General features: G+C 43.1%; 3 protein-coding genes across 4 annotated transcripts in view; 1 reads left to right on the plus strand and 2 right to left on the minus strand.

Moving 5' to 3' along the window:
* Window positions 1–7912, minus strand: part of LOC308280097 (mitogen-activated protein kinase kinase kinase 5) — a 33430-nt gene extending 25518 nt beyond the window's left edge. For both annotated transcript variants that reach the window (XM_080720360.1, XM_080720359.1), the window contains exons 1-9: window positions 7171–7912; window positions 6893–7032; window positions 6332–6519; window positions 5775–5943; window positions 5114–5220; window positions 4043–4213; window positions 2726–2838; window positions 2283–2442; window positions 1136–1286 (exon numbers count right to left, since the gene is read on the minus strand). In XM_080720360.1, coding sequence (XP_080576486.1) covers window positions 1136–1286; window positions 2283–2442; window positions 2726–2838; window positions 4043–4213; window positions 5114–5220; window positions 5775–5943; window positions 6332–6519; window positions 6893–7032; window positions 7171–7507 — 1536 coding nt within the window. In that variant the 5' untranslated portion in view covers window positions 7508–7912. The remainder of the gene's footprint in view (window positions 1–1135; window positions 1287–2282; window positions 2443–2725; window positions 2839–4042; window positions 4214–5113; window positions 5221–5774; window positions 5944–6331; window positions 6520–6892; window positions 7033–7170) is intronic.
* A 910-nt stretch (window positions 7913–8822) lies between these two features.
* snip1 (Smad nuclear interacting protein) lies at window positions 8823–14011 on the minus strand. Its single transcript, XM_080747804.1, has 4 exons — window positions 13706–14011; window positions 13027–13156; window positions 11369–11934; window positions 8823–9853 (listed from the first exon to the last, which is right to left on the minus strand). The coding sequence occupies exons 1-4, from the start codon at window positions 13873–13875 to the stop codon at window positions 9595–9597; spliced, it is 1125 nt and encodes a 374-aa protein (XP_080603930.1). The 5' UTR covers window positions 13876–14011; the 3' UTR covers window positions 8823–9594.
* A 634-nt stretch (window positions 14012–14645) lies between these two features.
* Window positions 14646–19714, plus strand: dnali1 (dynein, axonemal, light intermediate chain 1; the record flags this gene model as incomplete). Its single annotated transcript, XM_080749398.1, has 6 exons — window positions 14646–14717; window positions 16178–16314; window positions 17029–17198; window positions 18346–18524; window positions 18908–19072; window positions 19679–19714. The coding sequence occupies 6 exons, from the start codon at window positions 14646–14648 to the stop codon at window positions 19712–19714; spliced, it is 759 nt and encodes a 252-aa protein (XP_080605524.1).
* Window positions 19715–20631: the final 917 nt, after the last annotated feature.

Here is a 20631-nt window from a genome sequence, read left to right on the forward strand (position 1 = left end):
ATCTCAAAATATTTAGTTCCAGGGACACCCCAGAAGCAAAATTTGAGTTACAAATGTACGCTTAAAAAATTCACACACATTTTCACAACTTTTCAAAAATAGCAGATCTACAAGCTCTCAGTTGTGAGCTTGTATATCTGCTATTTTTCAATAGCAAAAGTATAAAATAATTAAGGCCCCTCCACCTTGGGCCCTAGTAACTCAGTCCAACTAACTCAGGACCAACGGTGCTTAACCCAGTTGCTTTTTTGATGCACTCGGAATGAAAGACCTGCAAAAAACTCTCCCTTTCTTTTACATCAAGGGAACAAGAGCCAATGTACTAGGCACCTGACCTATGGGTCACATGGCCTGAAGGCTATTTATTTACTATAATTTTGTACTGTCACTTACTGGTGTGAGTGAATGATGACTTACTTACTTACTTAGGCCCATCGCTCCAAGTGGAGCATAGGCCATGAGTGAATGATGAGATAATGCAATATTCTGTATGCAATATTCTGTATTCATTCATTCATTCATTTATTCATTCCCACTTCTTGTGTGTTTCTAAAACTGAGTGCTCCGTTATGTCTGGAGCCCAGCCTAAGGCCAGGGTGAGGTTTCCAGATAAGCAGAAGTCCCATCTGTTGACCTCAGACCTGTGATAGTCTGGGGTGTACGATGAACATTTGAGGGAGATAAGAGTTTTAGGGAACCTCAGTGTGAAGATTCTTATCGTGTCAGCTGTTGTCAGCTTTTAGTACGTTATGACAATCAACTTGCAGACACTTCATTGTGTAGTTATTATTATGTCAAAGTTATGTTATTGTTGTTTTAATGGATTGATTTGAACAGTCTTGCCGAAAATAGTCCCTATAGAAATTATTAATACCAAACGTCCATGACTGAAAACAAATGTGGAAAAATAAAGCCATTAATGGGACAATTGGGTTGTAGCAAGAAATGTGTTTATGTACACCGGTGTGATCCTCACGCTTTCTGTTTTTGTTACCACATCCCTTTGTAGATAGTACACTATCTGTATTATCATTGTGTTTACACGCCTGCTATACAAGCTTGCTAGTCAACTTTAACAGACACATTTCGACCACAGATGACAGATTGCCAGGAGCAACAGAAGCTGTGGTCTTACTGGACAGCGATCTGTGGAGATGGTGGGTTTACAGGTTTGCAGCAGTAGTTCCATCCAAAAGTCCACCGTGTCTTGTTTTGGCGATCTCACCTCTGGGGGCTTGGCAAACTGACGGTACAGGATGAACGTCTCCATAATGGAGCCCACATACCTTCAGGAAACAAAGCACACTCAATGCTCCGCAGGATTCTAACACACAAGTGCTCTAAAGCCGATTCCACACCAATGATTCGCGACACAATGAGTTGCAACTTGCAACCACTTGCAACGGAATCAGTTTGCAACGTTTAAAAACTGGACCGTGCACACGTCCAGGCACCGAGCTGCTACAAACTGCCGTTTCTACAGCAACAGTATTGTCATAGTCCCTCCAGGCTATGGGATATAAATAGCAGACAGGCAGTCGCTAAAACTGGACAGTGTTTACTCCGCGACAAGGCGACGAGACAGTTTACTGTTTCCATGGCACATCAACGTATTATATTATTATATGAAGATATTAAATAGCCTCCTTTTTGTCATTAGCTTTCTCTCCCTCTCTCTCGCAGGCAGCTACAGTAAAAACTGTGCCTATAGGCAACCACACTAAAAAGACACGCTCAATTGTGTGTGTGTGTGTGTGTGTGTGTGTGTGTGTGTGTGTGTGTGTGTGTGTGTGTGTGTGTGTGTGTGTGTGTGTGTGTGTGTGTGTGTGTGTGTGTGTGTGTGTGTGTGTGTGTGTGTGTGTGTGTGTGAGAGAGAGAGACGGAGGGGGAGAGAGAGAGATAGAGAGAGTTTTTCCACTGTATAACACGCAGCTTTCTGTTGGGTGATTTTGTTGGAGTAACTATTTTAACTGGTTTACAGCATATACTGTTGTAGTGTAAACACAGTACTTGTTCAAAAGGTTTGGTAAGCAGGTCTTCTCTCTCTTCTGTCCAAAACTCTGCCGCTGCGATTGTTCTCTGCAACATATTTCAACGGCTTCATCGTGTCGCAAATCATCGCGTGGACTGGGCTTTAGACAACATAATATAAGACTCCTGCGGATTCCTTCTTACTGGGTCTAATCCACATTCTATGTAAAGTATATGTTTAGCGGAAATTGATCCTTGAAAACATATATTTGTTTCGCAGTGACATGTCACACAGCATTTTGTTGACTCACCATACGGGGGCCTTAAGCCTGTAGAGTCTTTCTGAGGCCTCAATGACCTTCTTGTGTTCGTTTGCGAGGATACTGGCCCCCAGGAAGAATCCCACATCCCAGTATTCCTTCATCTTCTCCAGGCTGCCCTTCCTTCCCAGCAAGCTACTCAAGGTCACGCCTGGACACAAACATCATAACCATACAGATCGCAGTGTCATGCCTTACATCCATTTCAGACAGAAGGATCAAAATATCCCAACTGTGTAGGCAAAGTTCAAACATTTGTCAAAATGGGTGCAGCATATTCCATTGTTGATATGAAGACAGAAGATGTAAACAGCATGGACAACGGGAGTGCTCGTACATGCACTCCCGTACTTAAAGCACTGCCCCAAGGGCAATTTTCAATGTACAAACTCACTGACAACATGGACGGCAAGAAGAATAAAACAATACGGCACCTATTTTGCGCAGTTCAATGGAGGTGTCAAATTCGTGACCGGCTGCCATCAGGAGAACTATATTGTTGATGCCAGAGTGAAGGGTTGGCTCTGCTTCAAAAGCTTTGCCGTACCTGGAAGATCACACAAAGACTCATTATATACAGCCCCATCGCACTGGAAAGGCAAATACTGGGTCAGTACAGCACAGACAACATTACATAAAAGAAAGAAATTAAAAGCCTAAACCTGCTAGACCCGAATTAATTTCTACTTGGCAAAAGAAATCTAAAAAAATCAGATGGTGTTGTAAGAGTCCTATTCAGAGGAAAATGTAATGTTTTTTTTTGTGTTTTTTTATGTTTTTGTAAGGTTTTATAGCCATAAATCCTAAATCATGCCCTAATTTACATTTTGGGGATATATTTCACAATAATAACATATGTACATGTTCTAGACATTCTAATGATCACCAAACACATTATTACAGGCATTTTAATTGTTTTTCAGTGGAACAGCTTCAGTGAAAAAGTGAGATGTTGTTAGTCGAGACTCTGGACTCCAGAGAAGTTGAAGTTGTGTGAATGTCAGCCTCTGTGGGGGGTATTCATATGCAAATATCGTGGCCAATGGCATTGTAACTAAACAATAGGATCCAATGGTTATGTTAAGGTGAAAAAAGAACAGGAAAACTAATTATTTAAACTCTTTTTTTGATAAAATATAAATGTTGCCAAAAAGCTACGCTGGGCCTTGCAGGGCAGGACTGTTTCACTTTCAAACATGTTTGGGGTAATTTTAACGTCTACTTGGGCTTTTGTGAACACCCCAGACAGTTTTTAAGTTGCTTGATTCTGAATTTTAGATATTTGATATTCATTAACAGACACGGCCCCTTCCTATACAAATCCATTGTAACTTCAAACTCACATCATCACAGCCTATACGAATGTGGTATGCGCCTCACCACTCAACCTTACCCTCAAAAAGCTGAACGTTTGAAAGTGGATAAACAATTATCAGTTCATCCTAAGCACTGGAAAAAGAAACTCTTTTTAATGGGCAGTATCAACGTGAAACGTGAAATTGGCCAATGCCACCGACACCTCCCAGCCAAAAAGCTTGTACTGTGGGAACACACGGGCATCGATCAAGAGGATGTCACAAACCTACTTACGTGGACATACTAAAGAAAGATGCTGTTGCAGAAAGCATAAAGGAGCTGGTCAGATGTATGGAGAACCGAGATGACTGTTGACGCTGATGGAGGGCTCGCCTGAGGACGATGTAGAGAGAAAACATGACTGCTCGAAACAGGTTATTGAGGTTTGTCCTTACCAGTAACTGGCCTGGTCTCTGCTGCAGTGGTCAGTGAACCCGGAGCTCATGAACATGTCTTTGTAGATACGCCCACACAGACAGTAGACATCCGAGGCCACTTTGCTCCCGGACTCCACGATTGGCAGAATCACTTCCAAAGCCTTCGCGCGGTCCCCTGGGCGATTCCTCCTGGGATGTGAAGGTACAGTTACAACATCAGCATACTGTGGAACTTTGAAAAGAAAAGTTCTTTCCTTTCACATTCTTTTAGCTACGGTGGCATCACATGACATTATGTGAATGTGTGTTGCAAGGTCTTTTCTTTTTTTGAAAGCTTGAGAGCTCGAAAAATGAATATCTGGATGCATCATCTTAAATTCTCATTATGGTTGAAGCAAATCCCTAGACCACGGTTTAAACAAAATGTTATGCTAGGACAGAAAGATCTGTCTCTGTATATACGATCCGTCTCATAAACTCAATGCTGATACCGGAGATGTTTACGCCTACAAGACCTACTCGGTCATGCCCCCAAATACCTGTATATATGGCTGAATGGTTAGTGAGCCTGCCTAGGACTCCGGAGGTACCGGCCGGGTACAATTCCAGCTCTCAGCAGTGTGTCGAAGTGTCCCTGAGCAAGACACCTAACCCATAACTGCTGGGTGAAGCTGAAAACTTCCCCCGTGGTATAAGATAAGATAGGTATGTATATGTCTTCAAAGAATCTATACACTTAAAGTCCACTTCTGAAAGACTTTTTTCTTTCATTCTGCTTTTATAATCCCCATGACTTTTTTTTTTAATCTTCATGACTTGCTTATCATCTTTGATTTTTGCTGTGTTTTTATCAATAGATTGTACAGTACACAGTATGTATGTCCTATTGATTCTAACAGTATGTCCTCTCCTATTGTTGTGCAAACGGGAATAAAACAACTGGCATGGACATGACGCTGCTGTATGACAGTGACATGTTTTTCTTTGATTTATCTGAGGAAGATTTGCCAAACACGCGCTATTTCACCATGCCCTGGTTTACATCAGCAAACCCAAAATATGGGTGCAATACAGAAGGCATCAGGGTACCTGTTTAGTGCAAATATGTAGTGGAATTTTATATTTGGATGATTTGCCACTGTAGACATGGGTAGGTTGGTCAGATTCTCCACCAGATTGATTATGGCATCATAGTCCTGCAGACAGCAAGAGGGCAGAATTGCAATGCATTAATAATTAGGCTAGACTAGAAAATCCCTTGAATATTTCATATATAATGAATAGTTTCATCGTTAATCGTTCTGAATAACATAAAAGGCTTCCGACAAGGAAATGCTGCTGCTCTTAGGATCCAAAAATGTGACATGACATGATGAGAATTTTGATTTTGCCATTACATTCGTTTACAATCCTGGGTTGGCTGTTGCCTACAACTTTATTTATAAAGCATATTATGACCATTGCACATTTATATAATGGTCATGACTCTCTTATTTCCGCAGTAATAGTCTGCCCTTCGCCATGGCAGACACATGCTCTTAAAAGTAAAGCTATGCAAATCAATAGTATTTTCTCAATCTCACACACACACACACACACACACACACACACACACACACACACACACACACACACACACACACACACACACACACACACACACACACACACACACACACCCACTAATCATCATTTAAAAAGTGAACCTACAGATGCATAGCGTTTGTGCACACAATGCAAACACACACACCTGAACATCGCGGTAGGACAGCATCAGATTCATGACTATATCTGGGGTGAGCAGCTCAACGGTGTCCAGGCGTTTCTGGATGCGGGCCAGCTCCTGACTCAGGGCCTGTCCACTGAACCTCTCTCGCGCCGTACGGATCTCATGCCGGATCGACTCCCGGAAGTACTCACTGCCATTAAAGAGTACATAAACAGCTAATGTAAACTCTCAAGTACTTGAGAACTGGTCAACCCCATCTGACCTCCAAATCAATCCAACTAACTTACATGAATGAACAAACATCCCACAACATCAGTTTGTACCTAGCAAAGCTTGAGACTTTGTAGATTACATACCATGATTAAAAAACACCTTTAAGAAGTAGTGAAAATAGAAGATGTAAAAGCTCAAAATGTGGCACGAAGCGACACATTGTGAGCTGGTACATCTGCTATTTTCACTATAGGAGATATCAAATTTCCCTTTCGGGTCTTGAGCTAAAAAGGAACCACTACTGGAGTATACTTTATAATACATTAAAGGTTTGAAGGAGTTTTGTGCTGTGTCTCTGTCCTGACCTGGACTGAACATGAACATTCTCTAGGAGATGGACCAGTGTGTCCACCAGTGGGGTGAGCAAGGGCTCCAGCTGGAAATTGGGCTGCATCAGTTCTTTGATCCCCTTCATCATGGTAGCGTCGCAGGCAAACACCTTGCCCTGAGGTGACACTATGTAAGGGATGAAGGTGTAGCTTCCACACTGCTCCTGAGGGTAGAGAAGAAGCATAATAATTAAGATCTAATATACAATGCAAAAGTCTGCTTCAGACATTCAGATATTCACATTGTACTGATAGCCTCAAAAGGGCTTGAATCCTAACTAACCAGACTAAACTAGACAGTGTTTGGATAAAAGGAGAAACTTTCCCGAAAATATTGCATTCAAGAAAGACACTTGAGAGTTAAGACTCCCAGGCTTTAACTTTCCAGTCCCAGCAGCTGACAAACAACTCCCTGCTGACCATCAACAACATGTGCATGATAGTAGAGACATGACTCATAACGCACGAATGACGCATGAATGATGGGATTATAGGGACCATTAGGATAGGAATACCCACGAATAGATGACGAATTACCTTGAGAGCCTGGAGATCACTCTCCTGCTTGTAACAATACAGAATGATGTTATTGGTCATACTGAAACTCTCTCTCACGCCAAGGTGAAAGAAGAGCGACGGCTGGCAGAAAGTGTCACTCATCTCCACCACGGCCACATCTGGAAGACAGGGGAAAGAACAGGTGTCAGTCTTGTTTACCTGGTGGTGGGTAGGATAGCCTAACTTGGCTGACAGCCGCGCATGACATCCTGTCATGTCAACAATTCACTCGAAACGAACAGCATGCCTGCACTTGCCTGCGTTGTAGAAACTATCCAAAATATCCGTGGTGCCCAGGGCGATCCTCTCGAACGAGATGGTCTTGAACACGGCGTGCACGTCCGCGCAGGCTTCCTTCAGGCATTTCAGCGAGAGGTTCTCCTCGGTCTGCGGCACAGAAGCATCCTCGATGACAATGTACGCCACCGACACAGCCCTGTTCCTGCTCCGCGGAGAGGTGACCTGCTGTTTGCTGGAATGACTGCTGAGTTCCAGAGCCAAGTGATCCTGCCACAAACTTCCAGCTGAGACCCAGACCGGGTCTTTCCTCTTCACTTCGTGCAGGCTCATTCGCCTGCGTTCGGTCGTGTACATGATGTCTGTCTGTCTGTCTGTCTGTCTGTCTGTCTGTCTGACTGGCTGGTTTTGACACTGAAGCTCAACACATTATTCCTCCCAGACTTCCACGAAAACACGACCCGTCGATTGCGCTGTCTCGTAAGTCCCCAGGGCCCAGGTGCATCCCCTTCTCCAGTGACATTCCTTCAACTCATTTCCATTCTAGACACGCCTTCTATCTTTTCCCTGTCCCGGTCCCACCCCGCTTGTCCTCAAAAATCATCAATACATGCGTCAGGAATGGACACTAGCGCGACATCTGCTGTCTGGTAGTGGAAGTCTGATCCAGACATTCTCAACCATTTTAAAGACCCCCAGTTTGACATGAATTAGGTCAGGGGTGCGGATCCCCGATTTTTAAAGAAATCTCTGGGACCCCAATCTACACTGTACAATCGAAAAAGATCCAGGAACCGGGAGGCACCAGTGCCATCTCGTGTATGGGAAGGAGAGTGGCCCTCGGGCGGGCAGGCCGGCGCCGGCGCTGCCCCCCTCGGAGCCTGGAGGTGGTCGAGGAGCCAGGGGTCTCCCCTTCCTCTGTGTTGATAATGGAACCAAATGGAGTCATAAGTGTCCATTTGTACACCTGGATCAATATGTTTGACTCTGGACCCCCAAGGGGACCGTACATAATTATGTTCCCCAGGTTCTATGTTCCACACTTACCACCTAAACCTAACCCTCCCCCCCCAACCCTAACCCCAGTTAAACTAACGCTGGTGAATGCTAACCTGCCGACGCTGGTGAATGCTAACCTGTGGGGAACAGATTCTGGGGAACATAGGGACTAGGGAGGACCCCCATACCCAATGTTGAGAACCAGAAGTTTGTCTTTTTCAACATCAAAAAGCTTAGTTTTGGTTTTATGTTGTCATATCTCCCAATCATTGAGTATCATCTTATAATTACAAGTCATACATATTTCTATACAAGTGTAGAATAGACTTAAGTAAGAAGACGTCCTATCACGGGTCATCTCAACTCTGTCAGGAAGACATACTGGCCCATAACTGCAATGCTGCCGTATGACTATTTATGTAGCCTAATGAAACAGCCTCCTCCGGAAATACATTTTCATGAAAGCAAATTAAATTTTAGATTTCCGGGAGAGGCTGGTTCATGAGGCTACAATTTAAGGGCTTGTCTGAACATTTGTTTTTGAATAGGAAGCAGTGACCACTATCATTCCTTACCATGCCACGCATGCATCCAATGTGGTAACTGGAATAAAACACAGGAAATGGCCAATCTTTTCCAACCGTCTTTATTTACATTACAAAACAGACCTACACTACGGTATGTAATGTCGTTCTTCAAAATGGTAAAAATAAAGCCTTGTATCATTATGAAATACACAATGTATGGTCAACAAGGAACGTGACAATTTAAATAAATTTCCCTACACCTCAAAAGCACAAAATGAAAAGCAATACAGAAACAAGCTGTATATTTTCTTTCCTCTGACAATAAGCAACACAAGATGAATATGCAGCTCACATTCAGTAGATCCTGTACATTTTACAGATGTAGCCTGGACATACACAGGAGGCTAGACCTCCATTCAAATTTGTACTCAATGTTGTGATCAAAAAAATATAATATAACATTTGTAAGATAACTCCTGGCACTGAGCATTCGTTTTATTTTATACGCTGTCAGATGTGAGAGAATGTGTCTTTCTTCCATCACAGTCACCACACTCTGAGGGGTCTGAAGCAAGCAACCTGAGAATAGAGTCTTCTCTGAGACGTTTGTGGCAGGTTAAAGCAGTTTAATTCATGACTACAGAATGTTCAAACCAATCTTATTCCATTTAGGATTGCCAATGTCCCACAAATATTGTCAGTTCACTTCCAAGTTCCATTTGCCGCCATAAGAGAGTGGGACTGTTTGAACAATGATGAGGACATTCTCTCTCTACCCACGATGAAAACTGGCAGTTCAGTCCGTCTTATGACGCTGAAAATATCAGATATACAAGGTCTCAACGAGTCACAGCGCAGTAGCGCACTGTGGGCTTGTAGCTCTGTTATTTGCGTGGTGTGGCTCAAAAACATTCGGCTTTACTCGTCCAGTCCTTCATCGTCCTCCTCCTCCTCCGGCTTGGCATCGACCTCTGCTGTGTCAGAGAACTCGTGCAGGAGGACGTACTCTCTGCTGCTGAAGCCAAACTTGATCACGTCCTTCTCTTTGAGCTCGTAGTAGCGTTGCGGGTCGATTCGTAGGTTGTTGAGGTATGTGCCGTTGCCTGAGCCCAGATCAATGATGTAGGGCCTAACCCTGCGGCCAGTGGTGCCATCCGCACGCGTGAATTCCACCAGTCTGGAAAAATGTGGAATGACAAACAAAAATAAGTGTTATGTGCTGTGCAGTGCAACAATTCACTTTGGATTTTCTTTCTTATGACTGCAATAGGGTGTGCCAATATGTAGTTCTAGAGCAGCCATTTCTTGGGTAAACACAGCCTTACACAGGTGTTCTGATTGGAGTAGAGCATTAGTTCTATGCCATTCAAACAATTGAAACACCTGTGTTTGACCCAAAATATGGCCGCTCCAGGACTACAATTGCGTCACCATTGGCCAATCTCTCGAGACAAGAGTCAATGATGGCTACAGAAAAGGGACAAGTGGGCGGTCTCTTTTCGTGACGATGGCTAGCCAGAATGCCGTTGGCACACACTATATGAACTGTGATACAGCTGTTTCAATTTAATTTATTTTGGCAGCACTTAACAGCTTTCTCCCAAATTGTTGGCAGGCATGGTTGTGGGTAGCTCTGGTCCATAGCGTTATTGGAGTTCTCCCTAACGCTATGTTCGTCTACCTCCCAAATCCTTGGCAAATCCGGAAAGACCCGTCGTCTGGTCTGAAAATAACAAAAACTGTTTCGCCCCTCACCAAACCAAAGTGGACAGCTTACTCTACTTAGTGGACGCGGTCTGACCCCCCCACCACACGATTAAAATACATTTCAAGGGAAAAATGAAAAATATTCCACCGGATGGATGGTCATCTAGTTTTTCACCATTTGTCATCGGAGCATTAGTCTCATTGGGTGTTATTCAACTCTGCGACGTTGGAAGCGCTGTTTCGTAAAAACATTCTTCAACCAGGAGGAGTGTTTCCATCCGGTGGAATATTTTTCATTTTACCCTAGAAATGTATTTTAATCGTGTGGTGGGGGACTCAGACCGCGTCCACTAAGAGTAAGCTTTCAACTGTCCACTGATGCCTTTGGTTTGGTGAGGGGCGAAACAGTCTTTGTTATTTTCGGACCAGACGACGGGTCTTTCCAGATTTGGCAAGGATTTGGGAGGTAGACGAACATAGCGTTAGGGAGAACTCCACTAACGCTATGGACCAGAGCTAGGTTGTGGGGTGCTAATTATTTGAAATCAAATTTTGAAGTAAATGTGCACCTTCATAAAATATTTAGACCACCGTTTCCCAAACACTGGGTCACAGTCCCATTTTGATAGGTCACTAGTACAGTAAATATCCAATTTCCTCCTACATTGTATTTATATTTCAAAAGACTGACAATAAAAATAATAAAACAATTAAACAAATGTGCACGATTTTCTTTTACTTTTTTTTTTAGTAATTTTAAAAATGTTAAAATAAATTATGTATAATGTTGTAGCCTGGATCCCAGCCCATAGAGTAGACCCTGTCAACTCTCTGAGCGGACTGAAGCTCCACGCAAGCCAGCTTCAGTCTGATAATCAGGCGACCATAATAATGTTTTCTTAAAGTTTGTGTCCCGGAAAGAGAACGTATTTTGGGTCTCAGCTGAAAAGGTTTGGGAACCACCGATTCAGACCATTGTTCTCACCTGTACTGGAATACTGCATGCTGTTTCGAGCAGGACGGGTGGTCGATAGGGATGTCTGCAATTTTCCTCTGCCGTCCCAACAAGTAGGCACTTTGTCTGTGGATGTACATGACTGGGAGTGGCTCGTCGTTCTTGAAGGGATACAGGCGCCACCTGCGCTTTGGGATGCGAGCCTCTGGCGGCTCGTTGTACTTGATGACCACACCTCGGAACGTGTTGGTGTCTTCTGTGAGCGCGCCGGACAGCTCGAAGTTGGGCATTTCTTTGTCTTCGGGAGGGGTGTCGCCTTCTTGCGGAGGCCCAAACGCCTGTTCTTCAGGGTTCGCCTCTGACTGCTGCCGACGGTTCTCTCTGCGCCGCTCGTCGTGCTGCTCCCTCTCTGCCTGCTGCTCCCTCTCGGCCTGCTGCTGCTGGAGGGCATGAGAGATTCTCTGGGGTCTCTCTCGCTCTCTCCCCCTCTCTCTCTGCGGTGGTCTGTCCGACTCCCATCGGCTCCGTCTCTCTTGCTCTGGCTGCTCGTTTCGCCTCCGATGCTCATTGCTGCCACTCCGGTGCTCTTCTCGCTCCTGAGAGAGAAATTGCAGTTAGACTCACAAGTCCAAGAAGTTTAAAAAAAAGGACAGAATCATTTAATTAGTTTTTCTTATTTTTAAAAAGGCTATAATGGAAAAATTAAGGCTGGGACTTTAACTGATTAATTGCGATTAATTAATAACAGAAAATGAACGCGATTAAAACAAATCGCACTTAGTTTTTGCACCACAGAACCTTCAGTTACGGGCATACCGATCATAGCGATGCACCAACCAAGAAGAGACAACAAACGCAAAGGGAGAAGTAGCTGATCAGAGCGCTTTGCTTGGCCCAGTGGATGCGAAATTTAGATTTAAAAAACTCACTCGTTGATTCACTCGTACAACAAAATGTGTTTTACTTAAAAAATAAATGGTTCTCAGGTCAAATATCGATGTGTGATTAAAATGTGATTCATTAATTACAGAGCCTGTAATTAATTAGATTTCATTTTTAATTGCATCCCAGCCCTAGGAAAAATGCATTTCTCCTCCTTACAAGTAGGCCTATGTCCTAGTGCCCGGGTAGCTCAGTCGGTAGAGCTCTTGCCTTTGTACCGCAAGGTCATGGGTTCGATTCCGGGCACCGCCAACTCAGCGTATGACGGCTTGGCAAGTCGTGCGGCAAGTACTGGGAGCTGATGGTAGGTGTGGCGCTCCACCTCAGCAGTCCATCTCCCAGGGGTCTAGCGCATTGTAGCGGGGACAGACTCCCGCGTGTTACCGGCTGATACCGACAATAAGCCACTCCCGACCTACTTGACTTGTTATGTCCTAACGTGGAGAGCCTAGGGTTCCCAAAAAGTCAAAAGACCACTGTAATACAGTTCTGATTTCGAGATAGGAACTATATCTGGTGTAGTTGGCTAGGTGAACACACTTTTGAATAGGAATGAATTGTTCACTTTTCATTGGGTACGCTGACACTGACAACTTAAAAAGAATGTGTGTGTGTGTGTGTGTGTGTGTTATATACACACACACACACACACACAATTCCTATCCTTTTACAATTTAATACATTTAATACACACGGTTCTTGATGTACCGGAATTCACACTTCTAGAGACTTTATAACCAAATCACCCGCTTTATCTTGACATCAGCACCACGGACTGGACTTCGACTCTTCTTCTTTCTGGGAGATCTGCTTTTCCGCCTGACGGGAGACCTCTCCCTTCTCTCTGGCGAGCGATCCCTGGTCCTGGCAGGTGATCTACATGAAATAATAAAAGATATAGATATAAAGGGAAATATAGCCTATTTACTTTTTATAATTTACTTTTAAACCAGCCTTGAATCAATAATAAGTATCATATGTATTTTGCCCATTTGCACATCATAAGAAACAAATTAGTAAGAAATATCGAGTCTGACAATGACAGTCTTGGTCCAAGACGTCTGCTTTTAAACAAGCCAAGCCATTATATTATAAACATCTATATACGCGTATTATTTATAGAAATCTACAGATGCTGGTACTGCTCTGTGCTCTGGATTTATGTTTAAGGAGTGGTTCATAATGAGATCTGAGAAGTGAATGTCAGGGCTCTTGCCAATTAAAAAAACATTGTCATCATTGTCAACAACAATAGATGAACTTGCTAGCCAATGCTAGGTAGCTACCTAGCTAACAACTTGGACGAAGATAACTAGCTTAGCTGCTAGCTAAACCAAGCCAACGCTCACAATACTATTGTCTTGTCTAACATGTGTAACCTTCCAGTAGGTTAATGGTGTGTTTGTGGAGAGTAATATAGCGCACCTGCTGGTTCTTCTCCTGGGTGGCGGAGGGCTGGAGCTGCCGCTAGACCTGGACCTGGAGCGCCGGGATGTGTGCGGCCTGGCCGGGCTTAGCTTCTCCTGTTTTACCTTCACTTTGGACTCTCTCGGCGGGGAGGACTCTCTGTGTCTGTGTCGCCTCTCCTTGTCCATTATTACACGAGCGAGTTTCCAGCAGTTCAGCAACGGATTTTACTCGATATACATCATCATAATACAAAAACAAAATAGAGACTATTCATTACAAACGTAGCTAAAGACAGCATTGAGATTGAGAAACAAACGCGTTGGTGGAAACTACAAATGATGCACATCCGTTTCCTGTGGTACGTTGACAATAGTTGTCGGGTTTTCCATAGGCGGAGTTGAACTTTGTTCCGCTCACCTTGCGCCTCTTTGTTGTATAACACTGGTTCTCAAACGTTTACATTAATTTCAAGGTCTCCCCTTTACTCTGACAGTGTACAAATGGAACCAAATGGACCTGTAAGTGTTCATTTGGTTCCATTTGTACAAGACTGTACTGTACAAGAGTTACAGACTTGTATGGGTCAATTTAGACCCCCATAAACGAACCCACAAAGTCCCTGGAATCCACTTTGAGAACCACTGTAGTAGTGGCAATGCTCTGTAATAATAACAAAACTCTGTAAATGCGTTACAGAGTATTTTACCGTAACCATCTGTAGGCCTACTAGGCTACTAGAATGAAAAGGAAGGATATGGTAAACATATCCCTGTTTGAAAGGCGCGATCCATTGGTTCAGCTCGGAGAAACGTGACGTTGTTGTCATGACAACGTGCCAAGACAACTCCAAACAATAGTATGAGGACCAAACTTTATTTTGTAAACACGAACTTCAGTGACTTCAGTAAGCAGGAGGTGTTTTTTTCTAGCTATATATTTTTTTCAATGCAACACAATGATTGAGTCTTTGCTGAAATATGACAATCCCGTTTTGGTGAGCAGAAATACAGATAAAAAGTCCACAAAGGTAAGTTCTCAGAGCCAGAGCATAATAGCCCAGACAGAATACTATATCTTGGCATCTGGTTCAATGTCAGATCAGATGTACATTTAAATGAAATTATGTTGTTATTATGTTATTATATTATGAAATTATGTTGTAAATTATTGTAGGCCTACTCTCTTTTTTTCTGCTATACCACCAAAATGTGGAAAGCCTTACCGAAGGTCATAAAGGAGTGTGGATCACTACCTTTAAAATTGCCCTGAAAAACCACTTACAGGCAGCAGCCGTTCGCAACTGGTAAAAAAACGAACCTAGCCCAACCCTAGCCTCCCCTGCCCCTTCTTTGTATATACTGTTTGTTTAGACTACTGTTTTCTTTTTCTTTACATATCTACTGCATAGTACTGTGAATTCTATTTGTCTGTCATTCAATGTTATATGAGATACTTCAATGGTTTCCAGTGGAAATAAGCTTAGTCTTTTCATGGATCTCCTTTTAGTAGACCTTGTACCAGTGAACTGTACCGTCATGAAACTGTACCTTTTCCTATGCAAACTTCTAATAAAGTCTTCAATCAATCAAAACTGCACTATCAGTGATTCTCAACCATTTTAATTTCAAGGACCCCCAGTTTGACACACATTAGGATTGGTTCCTAACTATCATTTAGCTGGGGATCCCCTGGAACTCCCTCAAGGACCCCTAGGGGTCCCCGGACCCCACTTTGAGAACCACCGGGTAACAGAATACAATAGTTTGGCATCTGGCTCAATGACAGGTGTACATTTAAATAAAATTACGACAAAAAACATTGGCCTTTAATAAAGCCAGTTTTCCTTTATTAAGTAGGTAGAGATTGTTGATTGAATCATTCCTACCGATTCAGGCGATTCTGGATTATAGTGATGTATTTTATTGACACAGCTGCACACTGAGGCCCTAGATACTGTTTACCACCCTGAGGCTTTATTACCAGTGCTAACTTTATACTCACCACTGTATTCTTTTATTAGGTCAGTTGGGGTCTTTCTGAGAGAAGCAATAATCACTAAAGCCCTTGTAGTCAGAAGGTTTACCAATCATATACTTTTATGTTGCATTGGAACTGTGGCCCACTTTTAACTGAATTCAGGGACTGGCCAGTTCTCCAGGTGCCTCAGGACAGATTTTTGGTAAGGCTGCTTTTCGTTAGAGAGAGCAGACTCTTGATCTTGAATCTCCTGCAGCGTGACTTAAGATGTCTTGTCCTTCCTGGACGCTTCAGGATGATGTTAGAAAATCATTACCTGACTGTGGTTGTTTCAAGCTGGGTTTGTTGTTGATTTATATGTTGAATTTGTTTTTTAACGGTTTATTCTGTTCTTTTTGTTTTCTGATGGGAAATTAGGGTTCTTTCTAACATTGTTGCAAAGCAGGGCTTGCCCTCGATCGATTATTCGAGATGAATTAAAGATTGAATTGATTATTTCAATTGTTTCAGGCACGCCCTTTGAAAGTGAGCCCTCAGCCGCCTGCCTTCACCGGCCCTGTTCCACCGCCTCCCAAACCAAAGTCAGCCTCTGCCGACGCCAACAAACAGAAAACTGAAGAAATCCTCAATGTCATCCTTCCACCGAGGTATAACCTTCATCAACAACAGTATTGAAGTGCGTTGTTAATCTGATTTCAACTCCAGTCACTGCTTTACAAACAGGCCCGAAAATAGCCCATCTACAAGCTCACATCATCCTACAACGTTCTTAAAGTTGGGGTGCCAGTTTTGTGCTTTTTCTGTTTTGTATGTGTCTATGGAGTTAACATGACTCTAATATACCAGGTGTGGTTATAGTATGCAAATATGTCTTCCCTCTGTATTTTTGGTTTCTTCCTGAAAGCTGAAAAGGCCCAATCGCAAATACACTGCTTTAGTGACACACTAAAATCACCCCCTCTCCTTATTATCATACAACAACAGCTGTGGGCGTGGCTAACTCAAGGCGGGTGATACTAAGGTGAAAACCAGGTATACTTAATGAACTGGTGGGCGTGGCGTGGCCACATAAAACATCATTTTTAAGACTTTCTGTACACCTTTTTGAAAGAAATCTTCCTCCGAGTATAATCATAATGCCTGACGATCATGTTTTATGGGGGGAAAAATCATGGCGCCCGTCTTTAAAGGTTCCCCACTGTTCACACGAACTAAACCACATCGCCCATGGTTCCAGCGCAGGTGCTGGGAGCTGCGCTTAAAAGGCCCATGTCAGGGTTGGCGGCAATACGCACATACTTTGATACAACGGTATATTTACAGTCAGTCTTATTGAACACAACCAACCCTGTGTGTTGCAGGGAATGGATGGAGGCCAACCAGCTGTGGGTGCAGCAGGTGTCCAGCTCTCCTTGCACACGGACAGACGTGATGCACCTGCAAGAGCAGCTGGACCTGAAGCTCCAGCAGAGACAAGCCAGAGAGACGGGCATCTGTCCTGTCCGCAGGGAGCTCTACTCCCAGTGCTTTGGTGAGCAGGAGATAGGAAACACATGTCCACCATGAACTGAGGTCACTGGGGCTATAACCAGTGGTGGAAAAAGTGCTCAGGTTTCTTACTTGAGTAAAAGTATCAATACTGCGGGCGCCCGCTGGCCTACTGGTCCAGGCGCATACCACTTAGGCAATGCCACATAGGCATTGATGCCTGACAGCGTCGCCAGTTCCATTCCCGATCCGGACGACTTTTGCCATATGTCACTCCCCATCTCTCCCCCCATTTCCTGTCAGTCTACTGTCCTATCAATAAAGGCATGAAAAAAATCTTTAAAAAGGAAAAAGTATCAATACTGCAACGTAGAATCACTTTATAATCTATTATAGTGTATTATGGTTATCATAGTAATATATTAATACTTTATTGCAACGAAGGTCGCAGCATACCATGAGAAATGTTGCAGCTTCCATCATGTCCGTCCGTCAGTTAGTCAGTACACATTTTTACAGTCTATGGTTCTATGGGTTTGTGTATGGTTCTATGGCTCTAATATAGCTCAGACCTACTCTGGATTAGATACTTTTTAGTACCATGTTTAGTACCACTGTCACACCACTCTACCCAGGTTCTTGTAGTGGAATACCTGGCACAAGTGGGCGGTGTGGAGTGGTGTTGGGCCTTGTCAGTGGAAAAGGGGCTTTTCAAATAGCAGATCAATTAGTTGTTCATCACTTTATGTTGCAGATGGTAAAGGGGGGGCTGATTTTAAATGCTTTATGTGCTGCTGTGTAGCTTAACCTAAAATACATAATACCTTAATTTATGTTTGTATTCATCTATAATCTAATAAGATAAATCTACAATGAAACGTGCAACTAAAGTTGGCCACTTACTGTGGTGGAGGAAAAAAACATAAATGAATACATAATGGAGATTATACTCAAGTAAAATTGTACTTATATGTACTTTGCACAGAATGATGCATAGCCTACAGAGCTACGTATGTAAGGATTTGTATGTAATCTTTATCCTGTGTTGTAATCACAACTCTCACCAATGTTTTGGTTTCAGTGAGTAGCCAGTGTAGCAGTTCCATTAGGGTGGAAATTAATATCATCTCAGTTTCTGCTGTTAGCTTCTATGTAACTCTTGCCCCATACTTTGTCTTCGATCATTTTAGATGAACTCATCAGACAGGTGACTATCAACTGTGCTGAGAGGGGTCTTCTGCTGTTACGGGTGAGAGATGAAATCCGTATGACCACAGCTGCCTATCAGACACTGTATGAGAGCAGTGTGGCCTTTGGCATAAGGAAAGCTCTTCAGGCTGACCATGGCAAGTCAGATATGGAGAAGAGGGTAAGTCATAATTTACACTCCATAGTGTGACAGATTTTCAAGATAACGTTTTGCAACAACCTATAAGTGGATAAGAAATGCTTTATTTTATTTGCAAAATGGCTGCCAAATTGCTCATGAGCAAGACAAGTTACCTCCAACTGTTGCAACGGAGCAGCTCATGCCAAGAGTATTAAATTGGTTACTCAGGACACATCCAAACATTCCCTAGAAATAAATGTAATTTAAACACCCACACATGGTGTACTTCAGCTGACCCTCCAACAGATGGCAGCATTTATCTAAACAGCTGCTGCACTTTTGGCAAACTCCAGTGTGTATGGTTAATTGTGTCAGGTAGAACCTGTGCTGCATAATGAAGTGTTCCCTCATTACAAACCAAGATCTCTGAACTGGAGGATCAGAAGCGAGACCTGGAAAGGCAGGTGAATGAGCAGAGGGCCAAATGTGAAGCTATTGAGAAGAGGGAGATGGAGAGGCGACAGGTGGAAGAGAATAAGCACACAGAAGAGATCCAGTTCCTGAAGAGAACCAACCAACAGCTTAAGGTGAAATGGATGTGGATAACACCATTAATGTTCAAGAGTTGTACTGTAGATACCAGGCATTTTAAGTGTGTGCCCAAGAAGAAATGCTTGTCTCATTGACATAAACATTAAATATAGTATTACAGTAAGTTAAGATCTCCTGGAACTGGAGCTAAGCTCCAACATCTGGCTTTGTCCGGTCAAAAACAGATGGGATAAAAACATGTTCCAAAATGTCTGGGGCTTAAAGGAGTAGTTCACCCCCAAAATGACTTTTTTACTATAATCACATTTTTGTCTTAGGAATGCGCCAAAAAACTAAAACAAATATTGAACTCAACTCTCCATAGGGTGAGTAATCAATAGGAAAAAAAAGTCATTTTGGAGGTGAACTACTCCTTTAAGTAAACTGAAGCGTGGCCTAGATATGGCCTACATCTTGGCACAAACAGCTCAAAGTTTGTTGTACACCCAGGGTCCCATTGGCCAAGCTTTGCAGGACGTGCTGTGATTGGCTAGCCGCGGGATGCTTGATAAAATGAACTCATAAATAGCACCACTCCCTTCACACTAGGTGTGATTTTTGTTATGTCCTTCCTACTTAATTTATCTCTCCTTTCTTTTCAGGCCCAGCTGGAGGGGATAATTGCCCCAAAGAAGTAACCTATACATCCAATAAATGATCTGACAAACAGGCAGATCTCCACCAGGAGGCAAGCCCTAATAATAGCAACGTACGCAGTGAAATTACTGCCTAAAGCCATGCAACGGCAGCATTTCATTACCAGTCGTGCATCATCCCTACTGTCTTCCACCTGCTCTCCCTTATACATTCATTGTCTATGGACCTCTCTCCATCTTTGTCAGATTTCTGTCATTCTAATTGATCTAATGTGCAAAGTCTGATTGTTAATTCCTTTTGTCAGTTATGTTTGTCACCAGTCAAATGAAAGCTTGCGATTTAAATCTGTCAGTTTTCGCTGGCCCACCAGTCACTTTGAAGTCCTTTGCGAGAGAATTATCTGCAAAGTCAGACATTACAGCTACACAAAGTTGAAAAGTCATGAAACTGAGAGGTAATAGCAGACCCTGATCTGAAAGGTGGCAGACCATGCCAGCATAGATGTCTCAATCTCATGAAAGAGACCTCATACCTGTGTTTGCAAGTGACACTCCGCACGAAATGTAAAGAGAATAGACCAGACATCAAGATTTTGGGGTATATTAACATGTTAATGAATAGTTTTGTGTTAATCTAAGGTGGATTTGTGCTGGCGTGTGTGTGTGTTTGTCTGTCAGTGATTGGCTAGTACATCCCATAAGTCAAAGGGACAGGCACCCGACTGGCTAGTTACGGTCCATAGCCTTAGGGATGCATAATGCATATTACATGGTCTGGACTGGAGACAAATGCTCTGCCATTTTTTATTCACGAAAATGACAGTTATCATTCACAGATTTGAGAAATATTGAGGAATTGAGGTATGCTGCCTGTTGGCAGCATGTACAAGAAATATGAAGCTGATCAGCCAGCCTGGTATGAAAGATTAGCTGCAGACACTCTCTCTTACACATACTGC

The sequence above is a fragment of the Nannobrachium achirus genome, assembly GCF_963921795.1.
Source record: "Nannobrachium achirus genome assembly, chromosome: 2".
In the NCBI taxonomy this organism is placed as follows: Eukaryota; Metazoa; Chordata; class Actinopteri; order Myctophiformes; family Myctophidae; genus Nannobrachium; species Nannobrachium achirus.

Coding starts and splice junctions, on each gene's coding strand:
- snip1 (XM_080747804.1), bottom strand. CDS start 13,875: ATGGACAAGGAGAGGCGACACAGACACAGAGAGTCCTCCCCGCCGAGA. Junction 13,157..13,705: donor CCCAGGAGAAGAACCAGCAG/GTGCGCTATATT, acceptor TATTTCATGTAG/ATCACCTGCCAGGACCAGGG. Junction 9,854..11,368: donor CATGCAGTATTCCAGTACAG/GTGAGAACAATG, acceptor ACATTTTTCCAG/ACTGGTGGAATTCACGCGTG.